At 42.4% G+C, this 19,502-nt stretch overlaps 1 protein-coding gene across 1 annotated transcript in view; it reads right to left on the bottom strand.

Annotated features, from left to right (window-relative positions):
- LOC109911438 (ATP-dependent 6-phosphofructokinase, liver type-like) overlaps window positions 1–19,502 on the bottom strand; it is a 36,268-nt gene that overhangs the window by 14,030 nt on the left and 2,736 nt on the right. The window contains exons 2-7 of the mRNA XM_048599332.1: window positions 13,110–13,183; window positions 9,403–9,480; window positions 7,106–7,295; window positions 4,579–4,744; window positions 1,346–1,390; window positions 279–387 (exon numbers count right to left, since the gene is read on the bottom strand). Of these exons, the coding sequence (XP_048455289.1) occupies window positions 279–387; window positions 1,346–1,390; window positions 4,579–4,744; window positions 7,106–7,295; window positions 9,403–9,480; window positions 13,110–13,183 (662 nt within the window). The remainder of the gene's footprint in view (window positions 1–278; window positions 388–1,345; window positions 1,391–4,578; window positions 4,745–7,105; window positions 7,296–9,402; window positions 9,481–13,109; window positions 13,184–19,502) is intronic.

Below are 19,502 nucleotides of genomic sequence, written 5' to 3'. Positions count from 1 at the left end.
TTAGCCTATATCTACTTCCTGTCCCTCAACAAAGTGGCTGGCTTTTAATCTCTCCCTGAACTAACCAAATGAGAAGAAGTTAAATATGCATAGTCAAACCAGCAGGACCAGTGGTAATAACATCAAAAAGCAATATACAAAGTGCCTAGAACTATTTTGTGCAGACTGTCGAGGATCTTTTATGGTCCTCGTTTGGCTGTTCAAAGTTAGGAACTGCAGAAATCGCCAGGCATGTTCACAGAAATCACAAGGTCAAAAAATGGTTCTATAATCCTTACTTCTCCAAGTCTCTTGCAAATGATGTCCTCCCAGCCATCCTCTGGAGGTGCCTCTGGAATAAAGAGCCAGTCTGCACCAGAAGCCAATGCAGACACCAGTGCCAGGTACCTGCATAAACAAGACAACAGATTGGTTTGCATGGCCAAACAGCCACTGAAAACCATGACTTATGACAGAACATTATGTAGTTATGGTGAATTGCCGCACAGTAACAGGTGATTCAACTCCAATGGTCTATGCCAATTTTTAAAAATGCAAGTCTCCCTGTAAATGCATTAATGTTACTCACCTCAACTATTCCATACGTTAGTGAGCTCCACACTGTAACCACACCTTGTGTAAACTAGTTTAACCTTGAGTTTCTCAATTAATTTATTAGTGACCATTTTATATTTACAGCGTCAATTACAATCTCTATTACCTGTGAAAAATCTCTTCTTTTCAAGGACTCTTCAAACTTTTAAAGACCTCTATCTGGTCACTCCTCACTTTTCTGCTGTTTCAGAAAGTGAGCCTCAGTCTGTTCAGTCTTTCCTGATAATTGCAACTTCTCGGCTCATGTGTCAACCACGTAAACATGTTTTAAACTTGCTTGGAACATCCATGATCCTTTTTAATATGAAATACAGTAACTCCTAAAGAGTGGTCTAACCCAGGGTCTGTCCAATTTCAGCATCATTGTCTCTGCCTTGTAATTCTCCCTCTTTGGGAATGAACGCCAATACTTGCAATGCAAAACAAAAAACACAAGATGATAATAGATAGATTAGATTCCACATGTTCTGTGCAGGTGGTCTTTCTTCCTTTCTTAGTGTGGAGGACCAGTAGAATTGGTATCAGCTTCATTGGCACACCACCATGAGGTCATTCCAAAGCTCAAGAACCGCTGTGGTGGCATACTGGCACTACAAATTCCTAATGTGCAACACCACAAGCATGCGCTTATATGGGGATTGGTTTAGAGAGTCCTCTTCCTTTCATTTCAAAGATGCACTGTAATAACTTTTAAAAATTATCAGCATTGGAACGGTTAAGAGTTTGACTGTTAAAAGAATCTGCCACTTACCCACAGTGCCTGCCCATGACTTCAAGCACAAACGTTCTCTGGTGGCTGCAGAGTGAAAACAAGCAGATTACCACAAAATGAAAGGTTATTTCATTTTAAGCAGCTCAAATCTCAAGTTGAATTGAATTGTTACATGGCTGTGACAAGCAGGCCTTCCCTAAAAGAGGAGCACTGTGAAACTTTTGCCAGTTCTCCAGCAAGCAGACAAGACCTGTCACCTCCATTCTTTTTAAATTCACTTGTGGGACATGGGCGTCGCTAGCTGGCCAGCACCTACTGCCCATCCTAGCTGCCCTTTAACTGAACGACTTGCTAGGCCATTTCAGAGGGTAGTCGAGAGTCCACATGCAAGCCAGACTAGGTAAGGATGACCGATTTCCTTCCCTGAAGGACATCAGTGAGCCAGATGGGGTTTTTCCGACAAATGGCGATTATTAATTCCAGATTTTTTTTTATTAATTGAATTCGAATTCCATCATCTGCCATGGCAGGATTCAATCCCCGGACTCTCAGAACATTAGGTGAGCTTCTGGATTAAGAGTCTAGCAATAATACCGCTAGGCCATTGCCATGACTACACTTTAAAAAAGGTTTTTCATTGGCTACAAAACACTGAGGATGTAAGAAGTATACAATACAAAAGTTTTCTTTACTGAATTAACCATCATATTTAAAAAGAGAAAAAGAGGATGTATATGTAACAAGCAATCACAATGGGCGAACAGCCATACCCCGAGTTGCAGTGAGACCAGCCAATTTTGCTATGGACTAACTACACGTACACAGTTCAAATAACAAGACCTTACAACTTGGGTGTAAAAGGCTGGATAAATATCAAAGGTCATATTGTCCTTCAAACCCATAGTGACTGCTGAAACCGTACACTGGGTCACAGTTGACAGCAGTACATCAGCTTTCATTTCAAAACAGGGTATTCTTTTCAACATCGGCCTGAATAGTGCTTTTCTCAAAAAAAAACTTAAGTTTATTATCTGTAATAATGGCTGTTGACTTGCTGGCTTAATTCCTCATTCTGACTGATACAAATGTTACAAAGTGAGTGATAAAGCAGATGGAGTACTGCAGACATGCAGTTTGATCAGGCTTATCTGAAATGCCATAACACAGTGCTTTGGATTAAGGGCACAATAAATTGGATTAATCTTTGATGAAGTGAGCACTTTCACAGCGCAAACACGACGCACTAGCCTGAAAGTGCTTGGTGCGTAATTAGGTTCAGGATGTCACACACACAAAATTTTGCGTATAAAGCAAACTTGAAAAGGTGAGAGTTTGGGAAGAAATAGCAAAAAGAAATATCAAGGATCAGGTTCTCACATAAACCGTTAACACAGTTCTCGGGTCTTGTAACAACATGTTTTCATATTGCATCTTTACATGTAAAGAGACATTAGGACAGGTGACGAAAAACCTGGTCAAACAAGGTAGTCTTTAAGGAGGGGTATTGAGTACAAGAGTTGGCAGGTCATGTTACAGTCGTATAGGACTTTGGTTCGACCACATTTGGAATACTGTGTACAGTTCTGGTTGCCACATTACCAAAAGGATGAGGATGCTTTGGAGAGGGTGCAGAGGAGATTCACCAGGAAGTTGCCGGGTATGGAGGGCGCTAGCTATGAAGAGAGGTTGAGTAGATTAGGATTATTTACATTAGAAAGACGGAGGTTGAGGGGGGACCTGATTGATGTCTACAAAATCATGAGAGGTATAGACAGGGTGGATAGCAAGAAGCTTTTTCCCCCAGAGTGGGGGACTCAATTACTAGGGGTCACGATTTCAAGGTGAGAGGGGAAAAGCTTAAGCGAGATATGCGTGGAAAGTTCTTTACGCAGAGAGTGGTGGGTGCCTGGAACGCGTTGCCAGCGGAGGTGGTAGAGGCGGGCAAGATAGCGTCATTTAAGATGTATCTAGACAGATACATTAATGGGCAGGGAGCAGAGGGATACAGATCCTTGGAAAATAGACGACAGGTTTAGATAGAGGATCTGGATCGGCGCAGGCTTGGAGGGCCAAAGGGCCTGTTCCTGTGCTGTAATTTTCTTTGTTCTTTGAGGGTCCTGAAGGGGAGGGAGACAGACAGGCAGAACAGAAGAACTGGAAACTAGCAAGAGAGATCCAGAGTTTGGGGTTAAGACAGCTGAAAGCACAGGCATCAGTAGTGTAGTGATGAAAATCAGGGCTACTCAAAAGGATTGCAGGGATCTCAAAAGGGTTGTAGGAATGAAGGAAGTTCTAGACGTGGTGTTTGAATCCCTCACCCCTCCCTCTGACAAGATTTGTAATTTGGAGACACTGCGGGAGAACAGAGAATTTACCCGCTATACCTTGGGAGGTGCTTGCACCAAGGGCAATCCATCTGGAGTGAAGGAGCCAGCAGCAAAAACACCAGAAGCACAATGCAACTGTGGTTAGTGTATGTCACTTCTAACCAGACTCGTTGAGGAGTTGAGCAGTTTGTGGGCCAGGTGCTGGTTTTCACTCCAGCCCAGCGTGCGTGATACAAGACTCAATTTCCCCTTTGATGCTACTCATTATTGGAGCCTGCTGCTGTGTGAAGCAAATAGAGCCCAGGATGTTGCACTTTACGGGAGCTGATTCGGAGACACCATCCACCTCGCTCTGTGGCGGGCGTTTTGATGTAGTTATCAGTTCAATGCCGCCTGACTCATTAAAAATTGGGTCCAGATCCAACATGTGCAAAGATTGTGGAACACTCACAGTTGGCACAAGAAAAGAGTTCACCCAGATATATAAGCAGACAGCTCTCCTTAAAAGGGGCACGATTTTATCAATTACTTGAAATAAAAAGGCATCTTGTTAGGAACATTTTTAAAAAAAACCCATCACCCAGCAACTTCCTGAACAAGAGCATTGTTCAGCCTTGTATTAAGTTATACTCATCAGATCTACCAGTGTGACTCTCGTTCTGAGAGATGGAGGAGGTAGCAATTTGTGCTTGGAGGCTACAATTGAGAGGCTTTGCAGAAAGGAAATGTAAACACTGTATTCTCAGTGTTTGGCCTGGGTGGACTCTTCAGTACAGCCTCATCAAAAGAGAAGAAAACCCTTGTTTAGATGGAAGCTTAAGACTATCTGAAGAGGTGCTGAGAGTTTTAGCCAGCATTTATTCATCTGCTGGTTATTATGAAGGCTTGCTCCAAGCAATACGCTACACTAATGCTGTCCCAAAGTCTCTTCCTGCTTTGACATACCTCTGTGCCGTAGTGGTTATGGCATCAATCACTTCCGTAATTCGGTGGAGGGCAGAGTCTGTACCGATAGTCATGTCTGTCCCACAGAAGTCGTTGTCAATCGATCCCACCATCCCAACGATGTTCAGGTGAGAATACTGCTGGGAAACCTCTTCTGTGATTTTACCTGAATGACAAAGAGAAAATATATCAGCGCTACCTTTAAAACTGTTTACCTAAAGGCATCTAGTCACATGCCCATTTGGAGTTGCTGGTTATTCAAGAGGCAAGGATCACTTACAGTGCAACTCTCCAGTCGCTGATTATTCAACAGTACAATTATTTACTACTTTTTACACAACCGGGGTGGAGAAAAAAAAACCTCTGCAGGTCTTAGCTAGGGTCAACACAACACATTGCTGCGAAAGCCACATCCCTCCTGCAAACTCTTCTGAAATGTACGGTAGTGAAGTCAATCCAGGACTGGGCTCCACTGGGAGCCCTTAGTGCTTGAATAGTCTGTCAAAACTCATTTATCACTTGAAGGGTATACCCATGGGATGACTGTAGCCAGCAAGGAATCAATGCCTTCAGAGAGAAGGCAGGGAATTAATAGAAAAGCAAAGCAACTGTTGAAAAAACAACAGGAACTTGACGTAATTACGCTGCAAGTAATCTTTACCCTGCTGAATAGTGGCGTAAGCGCTGGCAGATAAGAAGTTGACTTCAAATGCATGATTCCCTCTCTACTTAAATGTTTCATTTAAAGTCTTGGAAAGAATTACCCTTCTGTACTTTTGCTCCTACTCCTTTCAGCATGCTTACCATCGTGCAACTGTTCTCAGACAGCTGACCTGTGACCTTGTCCTTCCAAAGCAATGTCAGTCGCTCTGGGTTACTGCTGCAAGGAACAGGCAGCATTCAACGCCTTTCATTTCACCACTGGCACAACACAGAAAAATGCAGTGAGGGAAGGAGGGTTTTCTTTATTCATTAACAGGATGAGGGTGTTGTTGACCAGGCAGCATTTATTGCCCATCCCTAATTGCCCAGATGGCAGTTAAGAGTCAACCACATTGCTGTGGGTCTTGAGTCACATGTAGGCCAGACCAGGTAAAGATGGCCATTTCCTTCCCTAAAAGGACATTAGTGAACCAGATGGGATTTTCCTGACAATCGACAATGGATTCATGGTCACTATTAAATTCTTAATTCCAGATATTTTAAAATTGAATTCAAATTCCACTATCTGCCGTGGCAGGAATGTTATCTGGGTCTCTGGAGTAACAGTCCAGCGATAATACCACTAGGTCATCACCTCCCCTTTCACAGTGGACTATGAAAGTGTTGATATTCCATTTGAGAGCCTGAACAGAGAGAACCAGCAAGACATGGACTGTGTCAGCCACCAGGTCTAAGCCCAATCCTGCTCCCATTGAATGAACAACATTCTCTATTCAAACTGGAGGTTGAAACAAAAGTCTGAATTGTTAGAAAATAAACTGAAGATACTTGCATGAGAAAAAAAGAACATCAAAGTGGTATGAGGAGCAAGCAGGGAAGTGGGAATTATATTAAGTTGTACATATATATGAAACCTCCAGTACCGAGCTGATAAGGAAAATGTTCCTTCTCCGTGCAGGATCAACGGATAATGATTAGGACCAGGAATTTTAGCTTTAAGGCCCTGACATTAACCTCTAGTATCTCACCTGTTGCCTTGGCTCAGATCGGCAAACTCAACGCAGACCCTATGATGTTGTAGGTTATGAGGTTCAGACTTACAATTTCCCTCAACTCAGGGAGCCAGGAGGATTACGTGGACACAACTTAGCAGGGGTACTTCTACAGTCACGTTTTAAAATTTCTTTACCCAGGATGGTGATCCTTAATCAGAGTGGGGATTACGATATGTTGCACTGGTTGAGGTGAACAGCATTTTAGTGGAAGCTTGATGGTACGCAAAGAGAAGTAAGTAGATTAGGATGTTAGAGCTAGATGATGCATGAATCGTAGAATCCTTCCAGCGTGGAAGCAGGCCATTCAGCCTATCGAGTCCACCAAAGAGCATCCCTCCCAGACCCACACCCTACCCTATTCCTGGGCCCTCTGGACAATTTAGCACAGCCAATCCACCTGACGTGCACATCTTTGGACTGTGGGAGGAAACCCACGCAGACACGGGGAGAACGTGCAAACTCCACACAGACAGTCGCCCATGGCAGGGATCGAACCCAAGTCTCTGGTGCTGCGAGGCAGCAGTGCTAACCACTGAGTTTAAGAGGCTCATGTGAAGTGTAGACACCAGGCTGGATGGTCTGCTTGAGTAAATTATGGATCACTTCATCGATTGTGTAAGTTCCCCTACTGCCTCATACAGCAACACTGGATGTAACGTTACTGACTAGACAATGGCGCAGATAATGAGAATTCCTAAAACTGCCAGGAACGTGAGATGAAATATTAAACGTGTGTCTACCTTCATTGCACGTTCGTCATTCTAGTATATACTTTGCAGGTTTTTCTTACTGTTTTAAAAGGCACTCACCCTCTTCAACAAGACTTGCAAGCAGGTCACTCCACTCTGTCCGGAAGATGTTGGCCCCGGTGAGACTGCCATCTCCTCCGATCACACACAGGTTGTTGATGCCATTCTGCACCAGGTTGTAAGCTGCTGCCTGGCGACCTTCACGGGTGCAGAAACTCTTGCATCGGGTACTGCCAATGATTGTTCCACCCTGCCCATCAGATGGAAAAAAACATTCCGGTGAAAACAGAGCATTATGCCTGACAGAACTGGGAGTCTCAAACCTGGCTTATCACTTACAGAAGGTGCAAACAGAAACAGTTCAGACTCATGCAAAAAAAAAAGGGCTGCTGCTGCACCATGCGGCTTTGGGTCAGGCCAGTAATGATAATTTTAAAGAAAGAAAAAGGTGCCTTTGAACTGCATGACTTCAACGCTGTTCCATTCTTTACCCAAGCTTCAAAGCTCACTTTACCTTTTCACCAATATTCGCATTAGCATAACATGTCACCGCTCTTAAAAACTAAGGCATGGTTGGAAGTCAGCCTTTTAACTTAACAGGCAGGCAATTTGACAGAACGCAGCAGATTTTTTGCTTGCCATTTTCAGAACGCTGTGTCTCACAGACGCGCTCCTCGCCTCTGCGCACGGGGTTCCAGGCTGGTTCAAACCGGACAATTCATGATGTGCTGGCCAGCTGGCCCCCTTTAAAAATGGACATCAGCATCAACTTCCAAAGCTTTTCAGACGATGCAGCGTGGACCAGCATTCTCAGAGACACAGAGGGGCCCATCCACACTCCAATTCACGTGCGCACGGTCAATCTGGTCCTCGAGACACCCGCAAATACAACTTTTAGCTGTTCAGGCAGAAACTATTTCAAACACTCTGCAACAAAAGCAAACTGTACAACCACCCCAGCTGGATTCCTCCAGGCGGGTATACAGAACTACAGCATACGCCAATGACTCATCTGTTCAATGGAGGTTACCACTGACGAATTATTTTAGCTTCTTATTTGTGCTGTTTTGGTTAAAAGATGCTGTTCTGTGGTGAGTAGAGTTACCAAGTTAGGAATTAAAAAGCCATTTTCACTCAGTCAATGGAAGCACGCGCTCAAAAGAAAAAAAGCAAAGTTGCCATTTACCAGCTTCTCTACCCAAAAAAAGTGAGGCTGGATTGCAGCCACATTAGACAGATCATACAAGCAGCACCAGTACTACCCCAACTAAGCCTGCAAAGGTGCAAAGCAACCAATGCCAAAAAATAGAAGCACCTTACCCCGTAGGTGAGAATCCCTCGCTTACAAGGGAGAATGGCTCAATTTCATAATGAAGGGAACCTGAGACAGAGATAGGTCATAAGATGTACCAAGAGAGGAAGTAATACAGAAGGCGGCAAAAAGAAAAGCACATTCACAAGCAAGCATACTCGAAAGGAAGACGGAGGCACTCAAAGAGCTGGCTATCTAACTCGTAATGAGGTTCACGCTCATGTCACAACCAGTTGAATTCTTCAACTCCATTCACCGTTCAGATGTCAACATGAGTTGAATAATCAAACAGACCACATTAATCCTGAATATTGCACATCCACTTGTGGTTATGCCATCCAGCGTTCACTGAGCTCACTGTGGCACACGATGGCTGACTAAGTAAGTGAAAGGATTAGATTACTGGAGAAAGATGGTCAGGTTGTTTAAAATCAACGTAATCCCAAACACAGCCGGGATACAGGCCGACATGGCCTGCAGCAACTTGGTTGTGGTTCTTCTCCCATTTCACTTCTTTCGTGCACGCTGCCATTTCAAGCACCTAATGCTGATTACGATCATCAGAACTCTCAATTCTCTCAACACTCGAGTTCCTGCTCTCAGCTGTGTGATCGGTGAAAGAAAGGGTTTCTATGTGAAGATATCTAATATGCCAGGGAGATTGCAGGCAGATTGGGATAATAGAACCCAGCAGGAAGTCACTGCATGCACCTCCTAATGCCTGGTTTGAATGTGACAGTGGTACAGCTAAAATTTCAGTTTTCACCATTGATGATGAACAACAGAGCCCTTCGGTGGGAGCACTAATCAAGATTAGTTGACATGTCCTTTGGGACAAAATGCCACTTCATTGCAAACTTGGATTTCAAGTACTACAGAGTACCTCAAGTGCTGCTCTGTCCTAAAAACACTTCCCTTTGCAGCGATCCAAAGTAATATGATTTAAAGGAAAATTTGGTCACTCATAGCAACTGTACAAAAGTCCTTTTTCTAAATCGGGCTTGACTTGCACGAACCCTGAACAGGAATAGAACAAAGAGCTTACCAGTTGGATGATATTTGAAACACTGTCCCAGTCTGCCAACTTCAAGTACTCTGCACCAGTAACGAGCCCCTCGTAACCCTGCAAAAAGGAAAGATGTGTCTGTTACAGCATTGAGCATTCCAATTCTGGTTCAGCCTTATCTGTAGGATTGCATTCAATTCTGGGCACCATGTTTTGGAAAGGGCATGAAGGCTTTGGAGAAGATCCGGAAAAGATTTACAAGAACGGTTCCAGTGGTGAGCGACATGGATAAATTGAAGTAGCTGCGGTTGTTCTCCTCGAAGCAGAAGGCCAAGAAGAGATTTGACTGAAGTATGCAAAACCACAAGGAGTCTGGGCAGCATAGAGAGCGAGAGAAATTGTCCTCACGGTCATAAGGATAGAGAACGAGAGATTTATGGTGATTGGCAAATGAACCAAAGGTAACATGAGGAAACGCTCGTTATGCGTCCAGTGGCTTGGATCTGGAAAGCAAGGCCTGAAAGTCTCATGGAGAAAGATTTAATCATAGTTTTCAAAAGGGAACTGGATGAATAGACAGGAAAAAATAATATCAGGCCTACGGGGAAAAGCGGTGCAGTGGGCCTAGGTGAGCTGCTATTGAGGAGAAACAGTACCATCAGAGCAGGTGAAAGGCCTCTTTCCATGCTTTAACCATTCTGACTTCAAACATTCAGGTCCCAAATTCTGGAATTCTCTCTGCATGGCTTTTAACAAACTCCTTAAAATCTACCTTTTTAATGACCTAGAATCACCTTAAGTAGCTCAGTGACAATTTTAGGTCGGCAAGCGCAGTAATAATGAGCAAGTGAGATTTGGAGCGAGTTAATACATTGGAAGCAGAATCTTTTGAGGAGCACAATTTTATGCAGGTCAGACACTGGGAGGCTGACAAGGAGAACACCAAAACCGTCAAATCTACAAATTAAAAAGCCATGGATGAGGATTTCAGCAATGGGTGAGCTACAGGACGGATAGCGTCAAGTAATGCTACGCAGGCACGTGGCTGGGAGACTCAATGAATGATTTCGACCTTCGTAACAATAAATTCCACAAACACCTCACACTTACTGTCAGAGGCGACGATAGAGGATGCAGGGAAGGGTGGTTTAAGAAGATGGATTGTAGCAGAGACAAGAGGTTTTTCTTGGCATTCCCGAAGTAGCTTTGAGTAGCGAGTTGTTTTACTAATGGAGAGCATTGGCCGATATGCTTTCAAGTGGTCCAGCTAAATGGTGAAACAGGTTGTACGATAAAAGACATGCAAGTTTGTGTCACTCATGGTCAAGGGAGCAGAGATCAGGGGATACCAGAATTGAAGGTGAGAGAAAGTAATAGTTTTTTTTTTGTGGGGACGAAGCCATTAAGACTATGGATGTGATTCATTATATCAATAGCTGCCAAGATTTGAAAATGAATTGAAGGCCGAAGCCAAGATAGTTGGGGATTTGAGAGTGCAGTGGGTAATGACTTGAGGATGAATACAGACCTAACTATTGGATTTCCCCAGATAAGAGTTTAGTTCAGTTGGTATTTATGGCGTTATTTCCCAAATAATAGAAACAAAGTCCAGATAATAAGCAATGATGCCATCAGATTTCGAAAGACTTTGAATCCTCCAACAAACCAGACTAATTGAGTTAGATATTGAGCCGAATCTTGTTGGAACAGAACTGCAAGATGATAATAGTGCAGCAAGGACTACAGGCACACCCGGAAACCTTAGTGAATCATGGGTTCAACATTATAGCTCCTGATACAATATGGTTTAAGGATTAGAAAGAACCAAGAAGAATGACAGAGCAGAAAAGATTTGAAAAAAAAAGAGATAGAAAACAAAATACAAGGAATTACCCTCAAAACCTGACTTTTTAAAACATTTAAAAAAAAATTAAATTGAAGTGTTTAAACTCTTCACTTTCTGGGCCAGAAAGCCAAGCTGGAATTAACGACTGAACTATATTTAACAACACCGTAAGTTCCACTGAGATTATTAGGCTTTTCCTTCTGGAAATTCCTTGTTTCCAAGATGTAGGCGTTGCCGGCACAGCCACAATGCTATTAGGGAGCTCTAGGATTTTGACCCAGCAACAGTGAAGGCCTGGTGAGATAGTCAGCATGTTCTGTGATTTTGAGGAGGACTTGCAGATGCTGGTGTTCCAAAGTGTATGCCACCTTTTCCATTCCATATGGGAGACATTGCAGGTTTGGGAGGTGCCAAAGGAGCTGCGGCAAGTTGCTGCAGTGCCTCTTATAGAGGGTACACACTGCTGCCACTGTTGTTGGTGCAGAGAATCGATACTTAAGGTAGTGGATCAGTCGCCACTCAAGCAGGCTGATTTGTTCTGGATGATGCCGGACTTCCCGAGTATTGTTAGAGCTGCACCCATCCAGGCAAGTGGGGAGTACTCCATCATATTCCTGACCAGTGCTTAGTCAGCAGTGGGCAGGCTTAGGGGGGGACAGACGATGAGTTACTTGCCACAGAATTCTCAGCATCTGACCTGCTCTTGTAGCTACAGTATTTACATGCCTGATCTAGTTAAGCTCCTGATCAATAATAACTCCCACAAGGTCAATGGTAAGCAATTCAGTGACGCGCATGCTGTTGAGTGCTAAAACGAAACGGCTGGTACGACGACATTAGTTACCAGGCAAAATCCACTCCTGTGCCAAACAACTGTGATGCAAATCAACCAAAAAATTCTGGAAGTTCGTAACTCTCTGGGGAATCTCCTAATCCCTTCAGCCTGCTGGTCAATTTGGGCATTATTAACAGTGTGCACCGTTAACATGCTGTCAGATTCCAGCAAAAGCTGACCCAGGATAATTCTATAAAGGAACAAGGAATCAAAATTGGAAGTGCTGGTTTAACATGTACATACACAGGAAGAGAGGTGGGAACTAGAACGGAAAGCCTTTTAAAAGAGCGGCAGGTAGCATGACAGAAAGATTGCGTAAAAATCCAAGGAATTTATGCGGTTGCTGAACAAAGGTCAAACACACACGGAGAGGTCAGTGACATCATTATGAAGGGTGAAACAGAGATCCCGAAGGGACCAAGGTCAAAACGACAGGTTTGTCCCAGAAATCAGGAACTTGCAAGGGAGGTGTCAAGGGGACTGAAGTTATCCAGTCTATGAAGGTATGATGAATATTGACCAGTCAAAGTTCAAAAACGAGGGAGTACAGGCTAAGAGAAAACTAGGCAATTAGGAACAAACAGTCCCACAGCACTTTTCATGTCCTCAACATGTCAAAACACTTCACAGATAATGCACTGGTTTCAGTGAAGTCACTACCGACTAGATAAATGCTAGATTCTGTTCTTGATTGCTTCCTCAGAAGAACAAAAGTGAGTTTGCACAAGGATCATATCAGGCTTGGCTATTATGACGTGTTTTCCAGTTTCATGATAAAGAAAGGTGATTTAAATAGGAGATTGGAGGACGAAAGAGAAAGAGACCGAATTTTTAAAAAAAAATCAGGACCAGAACATCTATTACGACTAAACTGTATGCTGTGTTTTAACCTTTGGTCTAAACAGTTCCTAAAGAGCTTCTGTTCTCAGCTTTACATTTCCCTATAATCAACCTCGAAAGAGGATAAAGAGAGCAAGGCCAAGCCACCCATACTCACTTTAAACAAATAATCAGATAGCACTTGGATCTTCAATATTAGATAAACAGGACAAAAAGGGTACTAACCTCATACACAAAATAAACATCAGCTCCCACATAGATCCCCATCCGTACCACTGCACGCACTGCAGCATTCATACCTGCAGGTGACAACTACAATTAGTTTGAATAACAAAGGGTTATGAGAAGAGTTAAAATTGTGAGGGATTTCAAGATGGTAAGGTAACGAGAGGATGCAGTTTTAATGCAATTGGTAAAAGGAATGGGGCAGGGTGGGGAGGTGAGAAGTTTCGTGCTGCAAAGTATTATATATGAATGTACTGCTTAAAAAGGTAGTTGAAACAGATTCAACAATAATTTTCAAAAATAAATTACATAAATAATTGAAAAGGACAATTTGTTTGTTTCTGAAGGAATCTTTCAAAAGAGCCAACAGAGGCACAAGGGTCGAATAACTCCCCTGTGTGCCGTACAAATGTATATATAGTAACTATTATGTGCAACGTTGTTGTTAAAATGTATTGGCATCAATATAGGAAAATTCCACATAAATCAAAAGTGCTTTAAAGTACTTCCTATGCAATGCTTTTAATGCATGGTTGCAAATTGTACCTAGCCATCAGATCTGGTCTTGTTAGAATTTCACTTTATGTTATTCAGCTCAACATAAAGAGTTTGAATTGGGGAGGGAGGTTGATTTTCATAAGATAACGTCTGGCCAAAGTGAACTGGGAGCAGCTACTTGTAGGAAAGTCCATATTGAAGCATTCAAAAAGGAAGTGGTGAAAGTGCAAGGCCAATAATGTTTTGTAAAGGTGAAGTTTGAGACTGAAAATTCCAGGAAACTCCAGATGTTGAGGAATGGATAAAGGTAGAACAGTAGATACCAACAGCTCCAAACACCAGAAGCCCTAGAGGCAAGAAGAAAGGCAGGGGGTTACTTTGTATAATGTAGAAAAGTAGGAAAGCAAAAAGGGTGTGTGAAAAACACTAGGTGATAAAGCCCAAAGGCATTTCACAAATATATTAGTGGCAAAGGGAGCTTTACATCTGGAGTCACAGTATAGAAGAATAATGTGGACATAGACCAGGGAAGAGGATTGTGAACAAATTACTATAGAAAGGGAGGATGTATTAATGGTTTTAGTCAGCTTAAAATTGGCTAAGTCCCTATAGTGCTGTGGGAGGCAATGAAGTAGATTGTACGGACCTTGACATTAGTTTTCAAATCCTCTCTGGAAACAGGAAATGCCGGAGGACTAGAGGACGAATAATATGGACCCATTATTCAAGAAGGCTGGTAGGGATAAACAAAGGAATTGTAGGCAAGTTTGTTAAAGGGGAACTATTGGAAAAAAATCTGAGTGTGAGGCCTCTTCTGTAGTACCGTGTCTAGTTCTGGTCACCCAGTTATAGGAAGGATATTATTAAGCTGGAGCAGATTCAGAAGAGATTTACCAGGATGTTGCTGGGTATGGCAGGTTTGAGTTATAAAGAAAGGCTGGATAGGCTGGGACATTTTTCACTGGAGCGCAGGAAGTTGAGAGGTGACCTTATAGAGGTTTATAAAATCATGAGGGGTATACATAAGGTAAATGGTAGGTGTCTTTTCCCTAGGATGAGGGATTTCAAGACTAGGGGGCATATTTTTTCAAGGCGAGAGGAGACAGATTTAAAAGAGACAGGAGGAGCAATTTTTGGTTTTACAGAGGATAGGTCACGTGTGGAATTAACTCCCTAAGGAAGTGGTGGATGTGGGCACAGTTATGCTTAAAAGGCATTTAGATAAGTACATGAATAGGAAAGTTTTGCAGGGAAATGGTCCAGGAGCAGGCAGGTAAGACTAGTTTAGTTTGGGATTATGTTCGGCATGGACTGGTTGGACCAAAGAGTCTATTTCCGTGCTCTATGATAGAATTAGTTTTGACTTGGAGATCCAAGGTTTAATCGAGAATAGTCAGCATGGCTTTGTCAAGTCAAGACCATGTCTGGTAAGCTAGATTGGAGTTTTGCAAGGTGACCACGTGTGGATGAGGTTATTGAAATGGATGTCATCTACATGGATTTTGGTAGTGCTTTCGACAAACTCTTGTGTAGGATACTGGTCAAGAAGGTAAGAGCCCATGGGATCCACAGCAATTTGGCAAATGGGATACAAAAATTTGGGATGTGGCAGGGTTGGTGCAGTGGAGGTTCACCAGGACATTGTGTTACCTGGAGCATTTCAGTAATGAAGATATACTAGATAGGCTGGGGTTGTTTTCCTCAAATCGGAGAAGATGGCAGGGTGACCTGATTGAGGTGTACAAAATTATGGGAGAATAGAGAGGGTAGATAGGAAGGAGAAGGAGTCAATAGGGTGCTGCTGATCTGTAACTGGCTGTTTAAAAGGGTGGTAGAGGCAGGAATGATCACAACATTTAAGAAGTATTTAGGTCTTCGCTTGAAGTGCCATGGAGTACAAGGCAATGAACCATGTGCTTGAACACAGCACAGGTGCTTGACAAAAGGGATGGACATGATGGGCCAAAGGGCCTCTTTCCGTGATGTAAAACTCTATACACACCCTCAGCCGAATCCAAACTGGGGAGGTATGATTGTTAATATTAACAATTATTAAATCACAATGCATCGAGTTATGAAAGGAAGAATTGCATTAATATGACGCTTTAAGATATCTCTTAGAAAGGGTTCCCAAAATGCCAGGAATTAAAAATCAAGCAAAACGACACTTATGTAGTAAATAGCTGGAATTTTTGATCTCAGCACAATCCTACAAACCTTAATCAAATGCACGGCAAGTTCATTTGTTCTGGTCCTACAGGCTGAGGGAGAAATGTCAGTCAGGATATGATACAGGAGGCCATTTGGCCCAATAAGTCCATGCTGGCTCCCAATTGAGCTATTTCGTCAGTCCATTTTTGCATTGACAGCTGTTTGTCTTTTGATATAATTTTAAATTAGGGAGCAGAAAGGAAAAAAAAAAATCGACAGGAGGATAAAAAGGAGAAACAAGAGTGTAACCAAACTACGAACAAAAACAAAGTTGCTGGAAAAGCTCAGCAGGTCTGGCAGCATCTGTGAAGGTAAAAAACAGAGTTAACGTTTCGGGTCCAGTGAACCTTCCTCAGAACCAAACTATTAGGGCCTCATGACAAATGGGGATGGTTGATTCTAACTATGATTTCATACCTCATGATACGAGGTTCACAAAATAAACATCCTCGCACTCTGGTACTTGAATGTTCAATTATGATCTGAACCGATTGATGCATTCCCTATCGCATAATACACTGCTACCTTCAGGAAATATTTTGTGGAGCAATTATGTATTTTAAAAAGTACTTTATGATTAAGTAATTCAGAGAAGGGCCAAGGTTCTATTTCAGCACAAAGCTACGATCCTTCAGATCTTGCAGTCTGCCTGCAGTGAACTGCCTAACATACTGAGGTGAAGTTACTGGACTGTTACTTATAGTGCTGGTACTGATGAGAGCAACATGAGCTGATGAAATAAGGAAGGAAATGGCGCAATATTGAAATGTGTGGGTGATTTACTATATTCTAATTTATTATATTGCTATCTGTGATGCTAAAAACAGCCAATTGTATGCTTACCAGGTTTGAGTTTTCAAAAAGTCTACTGATCCAGGAGCAACATTTTTTTTTGAACTTCATTCTGTAAAATCTTCTTCCCAACCTCTTATCTAGGTCAACTCTAATAGTTAAACCATTCAGCTTATGTTAATTGTGATTCGGAAAGCTGCCATGCCAACCAGTAAACTTGCTTTTCAGAGACTTAGCATAGGTGCGACTTTATAGTAAGTGCTAGTTTCAGGGTGCTTCCTTATCATTAACCCCAGTGTAAGGCATCAACATCAATAACTCATTTGAACGTTGTTTTTCAACATATTTTCAGATATCGTTTCTTTGTGACCTCACTGCGTGGGATAGTTGTGGAAACAAAAGATTTGAATGGAGGCTGCAAGCCGTAGCACTGGGAACACTGGGTATTAAATACACAATTTAATGGTTGATTTGCACTGCATTGTAGCCAGGCTGGCCTCAAACTTAGTTTTCTCTGGGGCAAATGAAAACACAAGCCTGTCTGTCAAGGCCTGTAATCGACATTTACTGCTAGCGGACTGCATAAAAATTCACCCAAAGAGATGGAGAACGTTCTAACTAAACTTTTTAAATTATCAAACGAAAGTAGAAAAAAAATCCAGGATTGAAAATTGAACGCACTGGGGGCAAAGGAAACCACTGCAGCGTCATCTGTGGCTCAGCATTTCAAACTTATCCTTCAGATTCAAAATCTTGTCTGTTCTAGTCCCACTCTAGAGTTTTGGAGGGTGGGTTGGTGATGGTTGGGAGCAGAGGGGAGGGATTCAAGAGGAAGAGGAAGGGCAGGAGACGGCTCTAAGCGGGTGCCCACCTTCCTGATGACAGGACATTTGATCAAGTGCTGAGTGCCTTTCAATGAGGGACTGCTTCATCCCCTCCCTCCGCAACTAAATTACAAATCCCACAGGGTGCGTTTGTCAGTCTCCCTGCATGACAAGTTCTCCTGGCTGCAAATGACTGAAAGTACTTGGGTGGGAAGACAATCTTGAGGAGGGGAAAAGTGTACTGCAGTCCAGGATGTAGGCAGTTTAAAAAGAGAGTGAAGAATACTAGGCTAGGGCAAGAGGCGGTGTATGCAAACAAGGGTTTCACTGCCAACGGATGTGAAGTATGGAAGTATGAGGCGATACAAAGATTCGGGGAAATTAGATCACATCTGCCCTGACCATCGAGTTTTTTGATTAGATCACTGATAGATACTCCTTATCCATCTTGTCAATGTTATCTGGAAGAACTTTTGAGAAATGGCAGTGAATATTTGGATAGTCAGACCCCCAGAAAAGCTGCAGATGTTGGGACCGTTGAAATTTGAGACTAAACGAAACAGGACACTGATCAAGTCTCTCTCTAAATTTCTCAAAAATAGCTAGTAGGTAACTTCACCTGATGAAACTCTCTGATAGGAGCATCAGTACCTTTGAGAAATGGTACCAAAAGTTCTTTGGTAAAAGTTACAATTGCTGTATATAAGACAGTTGCATTGGAGGGAAAATGTCATGGACACAAGTTAAATGTACTGACACGCCAGACAATACCCAGCAATGGGAAAGATGACAATAGAAATAACATTCCAATTACAGAGCTCCTACTCAATTCCAAAGATCAAAAGTAAATACAGAAAAGGCAAATTATACTTGGCTCAGTAGTTAGTATGTTCACAGGCACAACATTCCCAGGTTCAATTCCCACTCTGGGGCTTGAATGCAAAATATAAATGGAGACTCCATGCAGTAGTTTTTTAAAAAATGATTCATTCATGGTATGTGGGAATATTGCCAATCCATAATTGCGCAGACGGCAGTTAGGAGTCAACCACATTGCTGTGGGTCTGGAGTCACATGTAGGCCGAACCAGGTTAAGAACATTATTTCCTTCCTTAAAAGGACATTGGTGAACCAGGTGGTGTTTTCCAACAACTGGTAATGTTTTCATGATCATTAGACTTTTAATTGCGGATTTTTATTAAATTCAAATTCAACCATCTGCTGTGGCAGGATTTGACCCCAGGTCCCCAGATATTACCCTGGTCCCTGGATCATGTCTAGCCATACTATGATTAGGCCATCACTTCCCCATTAGTAGTCAGGGAACACAGAACTAAAGCTAAACTGAGGCACCACGTGCCCTTTCAAACAGACATAAAAGATTACATGGTATTTCATATTTGAAAGAAAGCAGAGGAGTTCTCCCTGATGTATTAGCCAATAGTAGTTTTTCAAGCAATGTAATTTGACCTGATTACCTGATCACTGCCAGGTTTCTGTTTCTGGGAGTTTGCTACATTACCACAGCTACAGTAAAGGTGATTTGGCTGCAAATTACTTTGTGATGTTTTATAAATGCTATACAAATGTAAGCACTTGCCTTCTGCAGCAAGTGCGTTAAAAATGGCAAGCATGATTATGAAATGTGCCTTGACTCATCAATAACTTCTCAGAATGTCCTTCGCATTTTAGAAGTTTCTGGAAACTTACAAAAAAAGCAGACAGGTCAGCATGAGGTTGAACTCAGAATTTATGCCACAGTAATCTCACACTTGCTAAAGTTAGTTCATTTAATAGCAGTGAGATTTTCTTGGGGAAAAGAATAAAGGATAGGTTAGAAATGCGACAGATTGAATGGAGGTCAGCAGGCACGAGAATGTACATTTGTATTGTGTCCATACCCAGAATGTAAACTAGAGCAGGGATGAGTTGAAGTTATAACTCCAAGACTCAAATAGAGCCGGCAGCTTCAAAGAAACATAAATGAGGTGGACCTTGTCTGAAATTAGCTTTGGCCAAGCACATAGACTTGAAAATATGAGGTTGCATGTCGAGAAAAGAAACACAC

The sequence above is a fragment of the Rhincodon typus genome, chromosome 7 (assembly GCF_021869965.1).
Source record: "Rhincodon typus isolate 14 chromosome 7, sRhiTyp1.1, whole genome shotgun sequence".
Taxonomy (NCBI): Eukaryota; Metazoa; Chordata; class Chondrichthyes; order Orectolobiformes; family Rhincodontidae; genus Rhincodon; species Rhincodon typus.
The sequence above is the reverse complement of the archived record's forward strand: the minus strand, read 5'-3'. Positions and strand labels throughout refer to the sequence as shown.